General features: G+C 45.7%; 1 protein-coding gene across 5 annotated transcripts in view; it reads left to right on the top strand.

Annotated features, from left to right (window-relative positions):
* TNRC6A (trinucleotide repeat containing adaptor 6A) overlaps window positions 1-13,671 on the top strand; it is a 102,425-nt gene that overhangs the window by 72,058 nt on the left and 16,696 nt on the right. For 4 of the 5 annotated variants that reach the window (XM_034988034.1, XM_034988031.1, XM_034988032.1 and 1 more), the window contains 6 exons: window positions 3,715-3,857; window positions 4,551-4,688; window positions 5,560-5,688; window positions 6,095-6,172; window positions 6,425-6,635; window positions 9,602-9,733. In XM_034988034.1, the coding sequence (XP_034843925.1) occupies window positions 3,715-3,857; window positions 4,551-4,688; window positions 5,560-5,688; window positions 6,095-6,172; window positions 6,425-6,635; window positions 9,602-9,733 (831 nt within the window). Of the gene's footprint in view, window positions 1-3,714; window positions 3,858-4,237; window positions 4,385-4,550; window positions 4,689-5,559; window positions 5,689-6,094; window positions 6,173-6,424; window positions 6,636-9,601; window positions 9,734-13,671 lie in introns of all 5 variants that reach the window. The other variant, XM_034988035.1, reaches the window with a different exon arrangement.

Below are 13,671 nucleotides of genomic sequence, written 5' to 3'. Positions count from 1 at the left end.
ATTGCCTCAGATCTAGTCCTGTCAAGGAGGAGTTACTCAGGTTGGGTGATAGAGTCTTAGTAATTTAGGAAACAATAGGTGCAAAAGCCCAGATCATATGACAGAGACAACTTGAACCGTGCTGGAGAAATGGAAGACATTACATGCAGTAGGAGAAGAAATGTAAATTGGTTGTGGTGGTGGGAGTGTGGTGAGGAGAGAAGCTTTGACTAGGGAAAGGTGCTAGAAAACGAGGCAGGTGCTGAATCATGAGGAGCTGGGGGGGTTTGAACTTCTTTCTGAAAGTACGGGATTAAGTAATTTTAAGCAGAAGAATGACATGATTGGGATTTATGTTTTTTAAAAAAATATGGCTACAGGTTGAAAAGATCCTAGGACAGAAAATATTGGTGGCAGAAGACTGACAAAAAAATACTAAACATAGTGAGGATTTCAGAGCTCTAAACTAAGATAGTAGGTGGGAAGATTCTTAATTCAGTGGAAATGAGGAACAACGAAAGTTGATAACCAGTCTGTACCAATTCATTATAGAGGTAGGGGAGTGGGTGTGGTTAAAAGCTGATTTCCAGCTTTTTCTTTTCTTTCTTTCTTCTTCTTTTTTTTTTTTTTAAGATTTTATTTATTTGAGCGAGAGAGAAGGAGCAGGGGGAGGGGCAGAGGGAGAGATTTCCAGCTTTCTTGCCTGGACGCTTTAGTAGGTGGTAGTGTTACTCTGTTAGTCTGAGTCCAGTCAGGAGAGCGAACTACACAGTGATTTGAACAGGAAGACTTATTGATATAAGTATAAAGAATTATTAGCATAATAAAGGTTTGGCTAGTAAGAGGTAAAGAGACCACAAAAGAAGCTAGAGTAGCAGAGGTAAGGAGAAGTCACTAACCTTAGGACAGAGCTGGTGTGCCCATGGAGGAGGGCATCTGAGCCAGGGCTGAGATCCAGACTCCTGGACCTGGCCCTCTGCTCACTGCATGGCAGACACGTCACTGTGGTGCCACCGCATGGAACCGCAGGAGATCCGCCTTCTGGGGCGGTGTCCCACTTGAGCTCTGGTACAAAACCTCCAGAGCGGCTGCTGGGGGGAGCAGTGAGCCCGGCCAGGGCCTGCGGCTGGGGCAGCTGCCTGTGCTGCAGGAGAGAGCACCTGGACCTGGGAGACACTGTCTGTCTTCTGGCTGTGTCTCCTGCACCCTCTACCGTCAGCTGGCAAAGGGAAAAATATGTGAAGGGTCCAGATCTGTGTTTTTTTTTTCAGGGCAGTGAGAGCTGAGAGGCAGTGGGTCGATGATTGGTGCAGTTCACCCCACCCTCTGACTGCCCATCTTCTGCCTGCACTTTTGTTCCACTGTAGTGGCAAAGCGACTCCGTCTCTCTTCTTAGCGAGTACAGCTTTCTTTCCTACAAGTGAGGAAGTCTGCCCTCTCACCAAACTGAGGAGACAGATACAGTCCCAAGAGTCGTTGCACTTAACCATTGGCTGTGTTATTACTGCTCAAAGTCCATCACAATTGAGACTGAAAGACTAAGTTGTAAAGTTAACTTTCAACAGCTTGTGAATAAAATAAAAATGGGAAAGAGAAGGAAGAAAGTGGTCAGCCTATTCAGACAACCACGCTCCTGTAACGAGCCATAGAGAGCATGCCGAGTGAGTCCTGCCCTCATTTCTGTCGTGATCACAGGCTGTGGTTGGTGTCCATGGCTGCTTTCTTGCAGCACCCATTCCTAGTGCCCCACTCTCAGCCACACCTCAGCATCCTGGGCTCCTCTGCTGGTCGAGTGACCCAAACCTCTGTTCCCCAGAGGGTCTGAGCCCTTATTCAACTGCCTTTTCTTGATTGCTGTAGTTTTACATTAACCTTTACTAGTGGGCCTGGAAATACTAAGGAGTGCCCCCCTCGCCGCCCCCCGGAGAATCCTGGGTTCCAGAGCCCTCGTGGCCTTCATTTTGTAATAGAAAACCCCTGTCCCCTTGGGATGAGAATCAATCACTCCAGCCAGTAGACAAGCCCCTTTTTGCCTCGTGCTTCAGCGGCACAAAGAAGGCAGAATGTCCAGGTGCAGTGTCCATCTTACAGTTGAGCAGCCTGATGTGTGTCCTGGTAGAAGCATTTTCTCTCTTGAGGATTAAGATCTCCAAACTTGGAGAGTTGCCGGACCAGGAAGCAAGAATTCTCTGAGTGGCTTATGAGGTATGATGGTGAGAAAAGCCACTCCGACTCCCACCATTTGATTCCCAGACCTCTTTATTCTGGTGATGTGGGAGACACTGTGTCCTGTGAGACAGAAGCCTATCCCACCCCCCTCTTTTTTTAAGATTTATTTGAGAGAGAGAGAGCACAAACAGGAGGAGGGACAGGGGGAGAGAAAAACTCAAGCAGACTCCACATGAGCACAGAACCCAACATGGGGCTCGATCTCACAAACCTGAGATCATGACCTGAGCCAAAACCAAGAGTCGGATGCCTAACCAACTGTGCCACCCAAGTGCCCATTCTTTAGGGATGTTGTCCCCTGACTTGCTTTGTAACCAGTTCTACCTATTAGCTTGGCCAGCTGCTTTTGGGTGATGATGTATGTGGTCAGACCAGCTGATCCCATGGGCATGATCCCATTACTGTTCTCCTTTTGCTGTGGAGTGAGTTCCTGGATCAGACGCAGTGCTGTGAGAATAAGGCCTTCTGCGAGATCATGGATGGCAGAAGCTTTACAGGCAGGAAAAGGAAATTCATATCCAAAATATGGGTCTATTCCTGTGAGGACAACACTCTGCCTCTTCCATGGCTCACTGAATGGCAGAGAAGTTGCTGTGCCGCTGTCCTGGTGGAACTTGCTGGAAATCTGCCCTCTAGGGTGCTGGGAAAAGCTGTTCATAGAGAGGTGTCTCACCGTTTGAGGTATGTGGGAATGCTGGGAGACCTGGCCAGGGGGTGTTGCTGAGCACCCTGCACAGCGGGAGTGGGGCAGTGGAGAAGCTGCCAAGTGAGCACATGGAGCTTCCTCCTGCAGCAGCCCTCCAGCGCCCTCCACTGACAAAGCCTTGGGGCCAGGTGGCAAAAGAAAAATGTAGAGTCCAGATGTGCTTTCACTGAGCGGTCAGAAAGGGTGAATTGGGAGCTGAGAGACATTAAAGCAATCAGTTAAGTCACCATTATTAGAGATAAGAAATAAATAGGAATAATAAGTTTGGTAGACAAGAAATGGAGTTTAAAGTTGCAGAGAAATCAAAATGAGAGTAATGGACAGAGGAAGACCCGAGAGAGGGGAAAATGTGAACCGGTCTGGTCTGCAGTTACCTCATCTGCTAAATGGAGGTGATAACAGTAGCATTACCAGCATTAAATTCGAACACACATTTCGAACAGTGCCTGGCACATAGTGTGCATCTGTCTTATGGTGATTTGTCTTGGCTGTTTTTGTTACTTGTAACTGGGAACTATGTTTTTATTATTACATTAAGCAGATTAAAGATGACCAAAGAAGTCTTAACCATCTTATTACTGGTCTGTTTTCAAGTTAATTGGTTTAGTAAAATAACAGGATCTGCTAAACCCAGCTTTACTTCTGAGGAATGCAAGCTTTATTGAATCTATTTTTCACATGTTCTTGTCAAGGCAGAAGTCATCTCAGGGAGAGTGAATATTTTGCTTTCTGCTGTAAATTTATCTGAAGCCAATGAGATTGTCTTCCTACATGATAACATAGTTTCCTGCATTTCTTAGGAATGTTACAGGACAAACGAATGGAGATAGATAAACATAGCCTAAATATTGGTGATTACAATCGAACGGTCGGGAAAGGCCCTGGTTCTCGGCCTCAGATTTCCAAAGAGTCTTCCATGGAGCGCAGCCCTTACTTTGATAAGGTAAGTCATTTGTTTGTTTTGTTTTGTTTTACCCCTGTGGCTGATAAAACAGTACACTTAATAGCATAATTTTCTCGTTAGTTGTTTAGGGCATTTAATATAAGGTACTGTAATCTGGTGCTATTACTGGATTTGTAGTTCATTCTCCTCTTTATGTTTCAGTTTAGCATAGGGATTGCATTTGTATTTTCTTCTTAATCCCGTAAAATGTGTCTGGTTCTTTTTATGTACTCTAGAATTAACACTGATCTCTTCTGTTTTCTACCCGTTTCCTGTTGGTGCTGCAATGTCACGTGACTTCTCTTCTGTTCCTGCAATGATTTCTCCCTTCTGCTTGTTTGCTTGGCTGGTGTTGCACATCTTTCTGTCTGTCCACTCAGGATGGCATTGTAGCAGATGAATCCCAAAACATGCAGTTTATGTCCAGTCAAAGCATGAAGCTTCCCCCTTCAAATAGTGCACTACCTAACCAGGCCCTTGGCTCCATAGCAGGGCTGGGTATGCAAAACTTGAATTCTGTTAGACAGGTAAGTCCACGTGTGTATTTTAGGCTCTCTGTTGATGATTTGTATAAGTAATGAAATCTCTCTTACATGTAGTTACTGTGTTTAAATCAATAAAACAGTGTGGTATTACGATGTCTGCCCCTAAAGAATCCCACTGGTGTTCTGTCGCTGTTTCTTGGTTTTGTAGAATGGCAATCCCAGTATGTTTGGTGTTGGAAACACAGCAGCACAACCCCGGGGCATGCAGCAGCCTCCAGCACAACCTCTTAGTTCATCTCAGCCTAATCTCCGTGCTCAAGTGCCTCCTCCATTACTCTCCCCTCAGGTAATCACTCCCGCCCTACTCTCTTCTCTTGACCTGGAAAAACTTGATATTTGTGTTTTTTTTGTTTTTTTTTTTTTAATTTTATTTATTTATTCATGAGAGACAGAGAGAGAGAGAGAGGCAGAGGGAGAAGCAGGGTCCCAAGGAGCAGGGAGCCCGATGCGGGACTCAATCCCAGGACCCTGGGATCACGACCTGAGCCGAAGGCAGACGCTTAACCATCTGAGCCACCCAGGCGCCCCAAAAACTTGATATTTGAATGAGGTGGCTAATTGCTCATCCTTGTGTCTTTGAGATGCAGCTAATTCAGGATCAGCTGTCCTTACGGAAGGATGTGGGTAGGGTACAAAAAATGAGTCCAAGTTAAATGAAACCTAAAATTTACCATTACCTTCCGTAAAACATCTTTAAACTTTTTTTTTTTTTTAAGAATTTATTTATTTATATGAGAGAGAGAATGAGATAGAGAGAGCATGAGAGGGGGGAGGGTCAGAGGGAGAAGCAGACTCCCCACTGAGCAGGGAGCCCGATGCGGGACTCGATCCCGGGACTCCAGGATCATGACCTGAGCCGAAGGCAGTCGCTTAACCAACTGAGCCACCCAGGCGCCCCACTTTCCGTAAAACATCTTAAGGGGAGGAGGACAATAGCAAAGTAAATTGGCTGGTTTAAGATTCACCCCATCACCTTTCAGTTAACTCAGGAAAGTGTACATGAACAATAATAAAGCAGAGGAAGACAGAACATAACCAGCCCTCCAAGTACTAGTGCAAAGATTTAATTGCTCTATGGACAGTTCAGAATACACTGTACATTTAGTTAGTTTTGAGTTATTTGATCAACATTATTAACTTGCCGTTGTGATCCTAAGGTTCCAGTTTCATTGCTGAAGTATGCACCAAACAACGGTGGCCTGAATCCGCTCTTTGGCCCTCAACAGGTAGCCATGCTGAACCAGCTATCCCAACTAAACCAGCTTTCTCAGATCTCCCAGTTACAGGTAAGTAGAGTAACAGCCTGAGTCACTGTATGTGTATTGAGTGTCTACCGTGTGCTGGAAGTGTCGCAGCAAACAGAGCCAGTGCGGTCGCCCCCAGGGAGCTTACGGTCTGTCGGTGAGGACAGATGGTGAACTCCAAGGGCAGGATGCTCTGCGAGCACCCCCAGAGCACCCCCGGCCGGGGCGGGGGGGGGCGGGGGGAGGGTGAGCGGGGAAATGTCCCTGATGAAGCGCAAGTTTAGATTGAACAAGAGACCGAATTGCACAAGGGCTTGAGGCCAGGGAGGCCCAGGAAGAGGGGATGCCAGATGAGGCCGCGCCGTGGGTGCGGGCATCCGCTGCAGTCAACTGAAGCTCACGCTCTGGCGCCGCGACACTGACAGCCTTTTCGCCCTCTTCCCTCCAGCGATTGTTAGCGCAGCAGCAAAGGGCCCAGAGTCAGAGAAGCGTGCCTTCTGGGAACCGGCAGCAGCAAGACCAGCAGGTAGATGACATCCTTAACCGGAACTCAGTGCAGTGGAATTGTAACGAGACGCGAGATGTCTTTATTAAAATAGAATGAAATACGTGGTTTGTTAAGTCTCCTGTTTGCCCAGAAGTCCTATTAACTGGTATATGGTGACCGTGTGCCTTCCTGCTGAGGAGGAGGGGGTGAATTCGGCAGTGAGGGGGAATATGTGGCTGTCTGGGAAGCCTTGCTGTCCACCGGGTTTCCCAATCATCTCGCTGTTTCCAGGGTCGACCTCTTAGCGTGCAACAGCAGATGATGCAGCAGTCCCGGCAACTCGATCCCAGCCTGTTGGTGAAGCAGCAGACCCCGCCGTCTCAGCAGCAGCCACTCCATCAGCCAGCCATGAAATCTTTCCTCGAGAACGTCATGCCCCACACTACACCCGAGCTGCAAAAAGGGCCATCACCAATAAACGCTTTCAGCAGCTTCCCAATAGGTGGGTTTCTCGTTGCCTGAGCATTCAGCTGGTGCTCAGGGGCCACAGGCTTGCTGGGTCTTCTCCAGGAGCAGCACGGTTCCGTTGCCTCGGGAAAACCACGCGGGCCCCAGGACCCACTCCTCCCCGAGAGCTGCCTTGCCTCCTGCAGGTTCAGCCCATCGTCCTGCTTGGGGGAAGGCCTCTCTCCATGCAAGAAAATGACACTGTTTCCAAAACTCTTTCACAGAGGGTTAGAATAAAGATGAGGTTGCTCTTAAGCCCCAGGTAGCTTCATCGTTGGGTAGAAGGGGGGGGGGTTATCAGAAACCACGTGCCAAAGACACCCTGAGCCGCACTGCTCTGCGGGAGCAGCTGGGAACAGTCACTTCTCTGCTTTCGGAACCTGGAATTGTGATTCTCGCCTACATACTTAGGGATGGTCTTGGTTTGAATGTAGAAAATCGAGGCAAGAGAAGGATTGCCCTGATTGCCCCGGCAGTTGCTCCCTCTTCCCTTTATCCGTTCTGTCCCCAGGCTTTTATTCCCTCTGGAAATTTCAGGGCTGGATGTTTTCTCCTTCTTTGGGTCTCTTTTCTCCTTGTGCCTTTGATTCTCTTTTGAGCCTTGATTGTTCACACCCTCTTCATTTTGCTTTTTCTTTCTGTCTTTTCCCTTAACGGTGGTTTCTTGTAAATCAGCTTGGTTGGTTGCTGGCTCAACTGGGTCTAAGATGGTTAGTTAGCTCGCTTGTTCTGGGCTGTGGGCAGGGCCTGGGGCCTGCTGTTGCTTCACTCTGGCTGGACTATACACAATTTGGCTCTCCCTGGTATTGCTGTGGACTCTCAGCTAGGATGTAGGTTGCACTTGGAGTCCTTGGGATTGTTAGCAATCTCTCTCTGTTTCTAGAAGGAGTTCCCTTGTCAGTTACCACTGCAGGTGAATACCTTAGAACCCATTTGTTGGTGACCTGGTGATCCCGGAGACAATAGTAGAGTGGTGAAAGAATACTCAAGTACACTGAGATATTGTGATCTTACCAGTGAAGGGAAGTGACTCTTGCCCTTTGCATACTAGACATATAAATTAGGCCAGTGAGGAGATAAGTTTCTAAATAATGGGATCTCCTGTTCTGACTGGCTTTATAGCAAGAGATACTTCTTCCAGGAGTACCTGGGTGGCTCAGTCCAACTCTTGATTTTGGCTCAGGTCATGATCTCAGGGTGGTGAGATTGAGCCCCATGTCAGGCTCTGTGCTCAGCACAGAGTCTGCTTGGGATTCTTTCCCCCTCCCTCTCCCACCCCCTCAGCTCCTCCCCCTACGTGTGTTCACATGTGCACACATGTGTGCCTGCTCTCTAAATCAATCTATCTCTATCTATCTTACAAAAAAAAAAAAAGCTACTTCATCCTGGTTAAGAAGTTTGCCAAACCCACACAAACGCACATGGTTGTCTGAATCAGGCATTGACAAACCTAGGGCCTGTTGACCAAATTTGGCCAGCTGCCTGGTTTTGTAAATAAAGTTTTATTGGTACACAGGCATGCTCTTTTGTTAATGTATTATTCTGTGGAGCTTTTTTGCTACAACAGAGTTGCATAGAGACACTGAGACCTTGTGGCCCACAGAGCCTGAGATAGTTACTGTCTGAACCTTCCCAGGTTCACAGAAAAAAAATTTGCCAGGCCTTGGGTCTAGTTGAGGAGTCCAGAGAGCAGTAAATGTAATCGTTCTCTCCAAAAATGGGGATGATACTAGAGAATTCACATTGTTAAAGTTTTTAAGTTTGACTGACCTGATATCACATGGACTGTCATGAAACCCAAGTATTTAAAACCATTTGCTTTGAAATGTTAGAATAAGAACCACCTGGCTCTGTGTATTAATCAAAGATTCTGGTTCCCACTGAACTATTTTTTTTTTTTTTAACAAGCATCTCAGATGATTATCCTGGCTTAACGGCCAGTTTTCTGACCAGAATATCTAAGATGGAAATTTGCATTCTTGTTCCAAGAGAATATCTGAATTTGATGTGGGTCATCAGCAAAGTTCAAGGAAATTGTGCCTTGAGAGTCTTCTCACCATTAAGTATAATTGTTAGAGCAAGACATTTTTACTTTAAAATGACAGTGTTTTTTGTCTGGCCAGCCAGTTGAAAATTGTTGTTTACAAGCAAAAGATAACATACAAGGAAAAGATAAAATATTTCTTCATGCGTGGTGCTCTTGGGGGAAAGCTGAAGAGATCTATTTTAGGGGCACCTGGGTGGCTCAGTTGGTTGAGTGTCTTGACTCTTGGTTTTGGCTCAGGTCATGATCTCAGGACTGTGAGATCGGGCCCCGTGTCGGGCTTCACGCTAGGCATGGAGATTGCTTGAGATTCTCTCCCTCTCCCCCTGCCCCCCCGCCCCGCCCACCCGCCCTCCCCCATGCACACAGTCTCTTGCTCTAATACATAAATAAGTCTTTTTAAAAAAATAAAGATCTGTTTTATCGGAGATAAACTTTAAAATTATCTCTTCTTTTATCAAGGAATTTAAAAATAATCCAAATTATAAGGAGAAATAGTTTACCACAGTTGATGCAATTATGGTTTTAACAGTTTTATGGTTTGAAAACATTGGGTTATTGAATATTAGAATAGCTGTTTAGGATTTCTGTTTGTTGCTCTCTCTCATAATGTAGCCATGGCTCTCTCTTGATGTTATTTCTGCACAACCTTGGCCAGGGGCCCAGAGTGTCTGTTCTGCCTGCCTTGCCTTTGTCTGTAATCATTTGGCTGTGCCACATATGCAGGGTGGTATTTATTAAGGAACATTCACAGGATTGAAAACACATTAGTTACATGTGCTTTTCTAGAAAATGGAAGTTGTGGTATCAGAAGGAAGGAGGAGGAAAGCAAAGCTATAATAGTAGGTGTGGAGCAAATCACAGACAACTATATTTTATAAAGTGGTTTTTCTATTAAAGTATTGTTTTATTTTTAGGCTTGAATTCTAACTTGAATGTAAATATGGATATGAACAGTATTAAAGAGCCACAGTCAAGACTAAGGAAGTGGACTACAGTGGACAGCATTTCTGTGAACACATCTTTGGATCAAAACTCCAGCAAACATGGTAGGAAATACATTCTTCCATGTTGCACTTAAAAAAAAAAAAAAGCCTGTAGAATACTAAATTTAGGCCTTTGTTTTATTTTATTTATTATTTATTCGTTTGGTTTTGGGGGGATGGTGGGGAGGGGCAGAAGGAGAGAGAATTTTAAGCAGGCTCCACACCGCCTGCAGAGCCCGGCTCAATCTCATGACTCTGAAATCAAGAGTCGGATCCTTAACCGACTGAGCCACCCAGGCGCCCCTAGGCCTTTGTTTTATTTTACATGTCTTTTCGTAGCCAAATCCTCTTAGAACCTTTCCTTGTTATTAAAAAATGCTGTATTAGTTATTAAATCTTAGTTAAAATCAAAAAGCAAAATTAACCTTTATTACACTACTGCACAAAGTAAAGATTGAATATACATTTGTGTTTTAAAAATTATTCCCCCTTTGATGGTCATTTAGGTTTTTGCAATTGATTTTATTTGTTCTGCTTAACATTTACTCAATTTACTATGATGGGGAGGGTATTAAAAACTCCAAGCATAGGGCGCCTGGGTGGCTCAGATGGTTGGGCGTCTGCCTTCGGCTCAGGTCATGATCCCAGGATCCTGGGATCGAGTCCCACATCGGGCTCCCGGCTCAGCGGGGAGCCTGCTTCTCCCTCTGACCCTCGCCCCTCTCATGCTGTTTCTCTCTCGCTCGCTCTCTAAAAAATAAATAAAATCTTTAAAAAAAAAACAACTCCAAGCATAATTTGATTTCTGCCAGTTTTTTGTATAATGGCACATTTTCTTCATACATTTTGTTGCTATGTATAAATTATATAGGTTCAATATTATTGTTTTCTCATACATTAATTTTTTCAGAAACCTTTTCATCTTATTTATTATTATCAGTTCATCTAGCAGATGTTGGACTATCGTCTTGCTTTCCAAGGACTGTGCTAGGCCACCTGGAATACATAGATACATACGGACATGCATGCACACAGTCGAGCATATGTAAGCCAGGAAAAATACTTACCCTGAAGGAACTCATCTTTTGGTCGCAAAAATAAGCATGTGAACAGCTTTAGTACGCTGTGATAGGTGCTATAAACGTGAATCCATATTATGGTACAAGTAGTATGATAACGTGAAGTCCATTGGAAGATTGAGTCAGGAATGAGGAACTGTGAGTGTGGTAGGTGTGGAAGGCTTTACCACACAAAGAACTAGAGAAAGAGTAACAAAGAGTATATAGCATTTGAAAAGTTCAAAAACAGGACAGCCTGGTGGGTTCTGTTGTGTGGGCCTATCACAAAGGTGAAGGGGTTAGAGAGGAAGGAGGAGGAAGGCAAAGCTACCATAGTAGGTGTGGAGCAAATTGCAGACAACTTTATGCCATCAATCATTTTAAATTTGAAAGTGGTGGTTATCCAGAGGCACAAAAGACTCAAAGCAGTGTGAGACAGAAGACAGTGGACATGGAGGGAGTGCACCAGAAAGAGTCTTAGAATTAAGGACAGGAGGGCTGGGTAAGTAACCTAATAACTCCTTGGGCGAACACATGATCATCCGTGATGTACCTGCGCTTGCCTGGTCTCTCCATTGAGCACGCTGTGGCACTGTGAGCATTCTCGGGGCGGGGAGCGTGCGAGCTCGGGAGTGCAGGTAGTGGTGGTAGAAATAGGGGAATCAAAGCAGGCGTGGTGGGACAGTTACTGAATTGATTTTAGGCTTGTTGAGTGAAGTATTTTGGGGATGGCACAACATGGAAAAGCCCAGTAAGACATTAGGAATAGAGGCTAGCACTCAGAAGAAAAATCTGAGTAGAGTAAGGTTTGGTATTCATCAGAATGTTGAAGTCATGGGCATAGGTGAGGTTGCCCAGAGGGACAGAGCCTAGAAGAGAACAAGGACAGCATCCCAGAGCCGCTAGTGGTGAAAGGAGCATCTGGAGAGGTCAGATGTGGAGAGCTAAGAAAATGCTTCTACCGTGTGGTTTTCTGTCTGCTCGAGTTAAAATGGATTATTTCTATGTCTGCCTTGCTTATCTGAGCCTCAGTTTCTTTGTAAAAATGACCTGCCTCTTCCCTTCCTTGCACTGCTGTGGCAGGTGCACCGTCCCTCATACGTTCTCTGGTGTTTGGCGTCCTGGCGGATAGCGTGTCATATACAAGGGGTTCTCGGGCAGCGTAGGTTTTGGAGTCAGGTAACATCCCCATTCCCACTTAAAAGTCTTTTTTAAACTTAATATCGATCATTTTTTCACTGAATTTTATTGCATACACTGTTTTCTTTTGCACAGATCTGTAGTGTGAGCAGTAAATTGTTTTTAGTAATTAGCTTAAACATTAAATATCTTTGTTCTTATATACATAGCAATCCAGTGAATATTCTAGGAATGTTCTTCTCTTCAGAATAGGAAGGAAGAGGTCGATACTTTTTTTTTTTTTTTCTTCAGTCTAGATCCCCCCCATTCCCCCCCCCCCCCCCCCCCCCCCACTATTCTTCATGTACTTAATTTGACACTTGAAACTTAGTCATTTTTGGGCGCCTGGGCGGCTTAGTCGGTTAAGTGTCTGCCTTCAGCTCAGGTCATGATCCCGGGGCCCTGGGATCGAGCCCCACATCGGGCTCCCTGCTCAGCCAGGGAGCCTGCTTCTTCCTCTCCCTCTGCTCTCCCCCCTGCTTGTGCACGCGTGCTCGCTCTTTCTCTCTCTGCCAAATAAATAAATATAAATCTTTAAAAAAACAAAAGAAAGAAACTTAGTCATTTTTTCTCTTTGGTTTTTTTATTTGTTTGTTTTTAAAGATTTTATCTACTTATTTGACAGAGACACAGCGAGAGAGGGAACACAAGCAGAGGGAGTGGGAGAGGAAGAAGCAGGTCTCCCGCGGAGCAGGGAGCCCGATGTAGGGCTCAATCCCAGGACCCTGGGATCATGACCTGAGCTGAAGGCAGATGCTTAATGGCTGAGCCACCCAGGTGCCCCTCTCTTTGTTTTTTAAAATTATTTTTCTGGGACACCTGGGTGACTCAGTTAAGTATCCGACTCCTGATTTTCGGCTCAGGTCATGATCTCAGGGTTGTGGGATCAAGCCCCATGTCAGTCTCTGCGCTCAGCGTGGAGTCTGCGTGAGATCCTCTCTCCCACTGTCCTTCCCCTGCTTGTGCTTGCTTGCTTGCTGCTTATACTCTCACTTCCTCCCAGAAATGCTCCTCCTTGATCAGTAGCTCCTCCTCCTCTTATTCTCTCTCCTGGCAGACTTAGAAGCTTCTCAGGCACATTCTTTTTATTTGTTGGCTTTGTTTTCCCTTTTCCTTACATTAAAAAGAGAGAGAGAGAAATGTTGATCATCCTGTCCCTTATACTTTGGCATAGATTCCCTTACAAAAATAAAATTCACATCTAGCTGTATTCAGGAGAGCTCCCAAAGCTGCCAGCCCATAACTGATGTTTTGTTAGACCGTCACTATTTTGAAAGTCATCTTTTTGAACCAACATCTATGTAAACATGCAGGAACTTTCATGTACAGACTCAGACTTCTGGCATCTCTTTGGAAATACGGGGGTCTGGCAGCACCGAGCTCCGAAGCAGGAAGCACCCAGAGCGGAGCAGCTGCGGTCCCTGTGCTTGCGGCTCGTTGCCCCTCCCCGTTGTCTTCTGTACTCAACTCAGTGATGGCGTCATTTGCCATTTGCCTTTGCACTTACTGGGGAGTGTGGTTTGTTATGTTTCATTTCTCTTCTCACTCCCCTCACACCAGTGCCCTCCCCTCCACTGGTGGAGAGAGATTTTCTTATGGTCCCTAACCAGAGAAATATTTGCCTATAGCATGCTTCTGTTTGGGGAAGGACCGTGGGATTTGCTTGTAGCCAGCCTCCTTCACTTCTTTATAAACCCCGAGTGGGCTTGTTGGCGTTTGTGTTTCCCTGTCGTAGAGAAGGGGTCTGTTGTCCTCCGGTGTGGA

This window comes from Mirounga leonina, unplaced genomic scaffold (assembly GCF_011800145.1).
Source record: "Mirounga leonina isolate KUSES-001 unplaced genomic scaffold, KU_Mleo_1.0 Mir_448, whole genome shotgun sequence".
NCBI lineage: Eukaryota > Metazoa > Chordata > Mammalia > Carnivora > Phocidae > Mirounga > Mirounga leonina.
The sequence above is the reverse complement of the archived record's forward strand: the minus strand, read 5'-3'. Positions and strand labels throughout refer to the sequence as shown.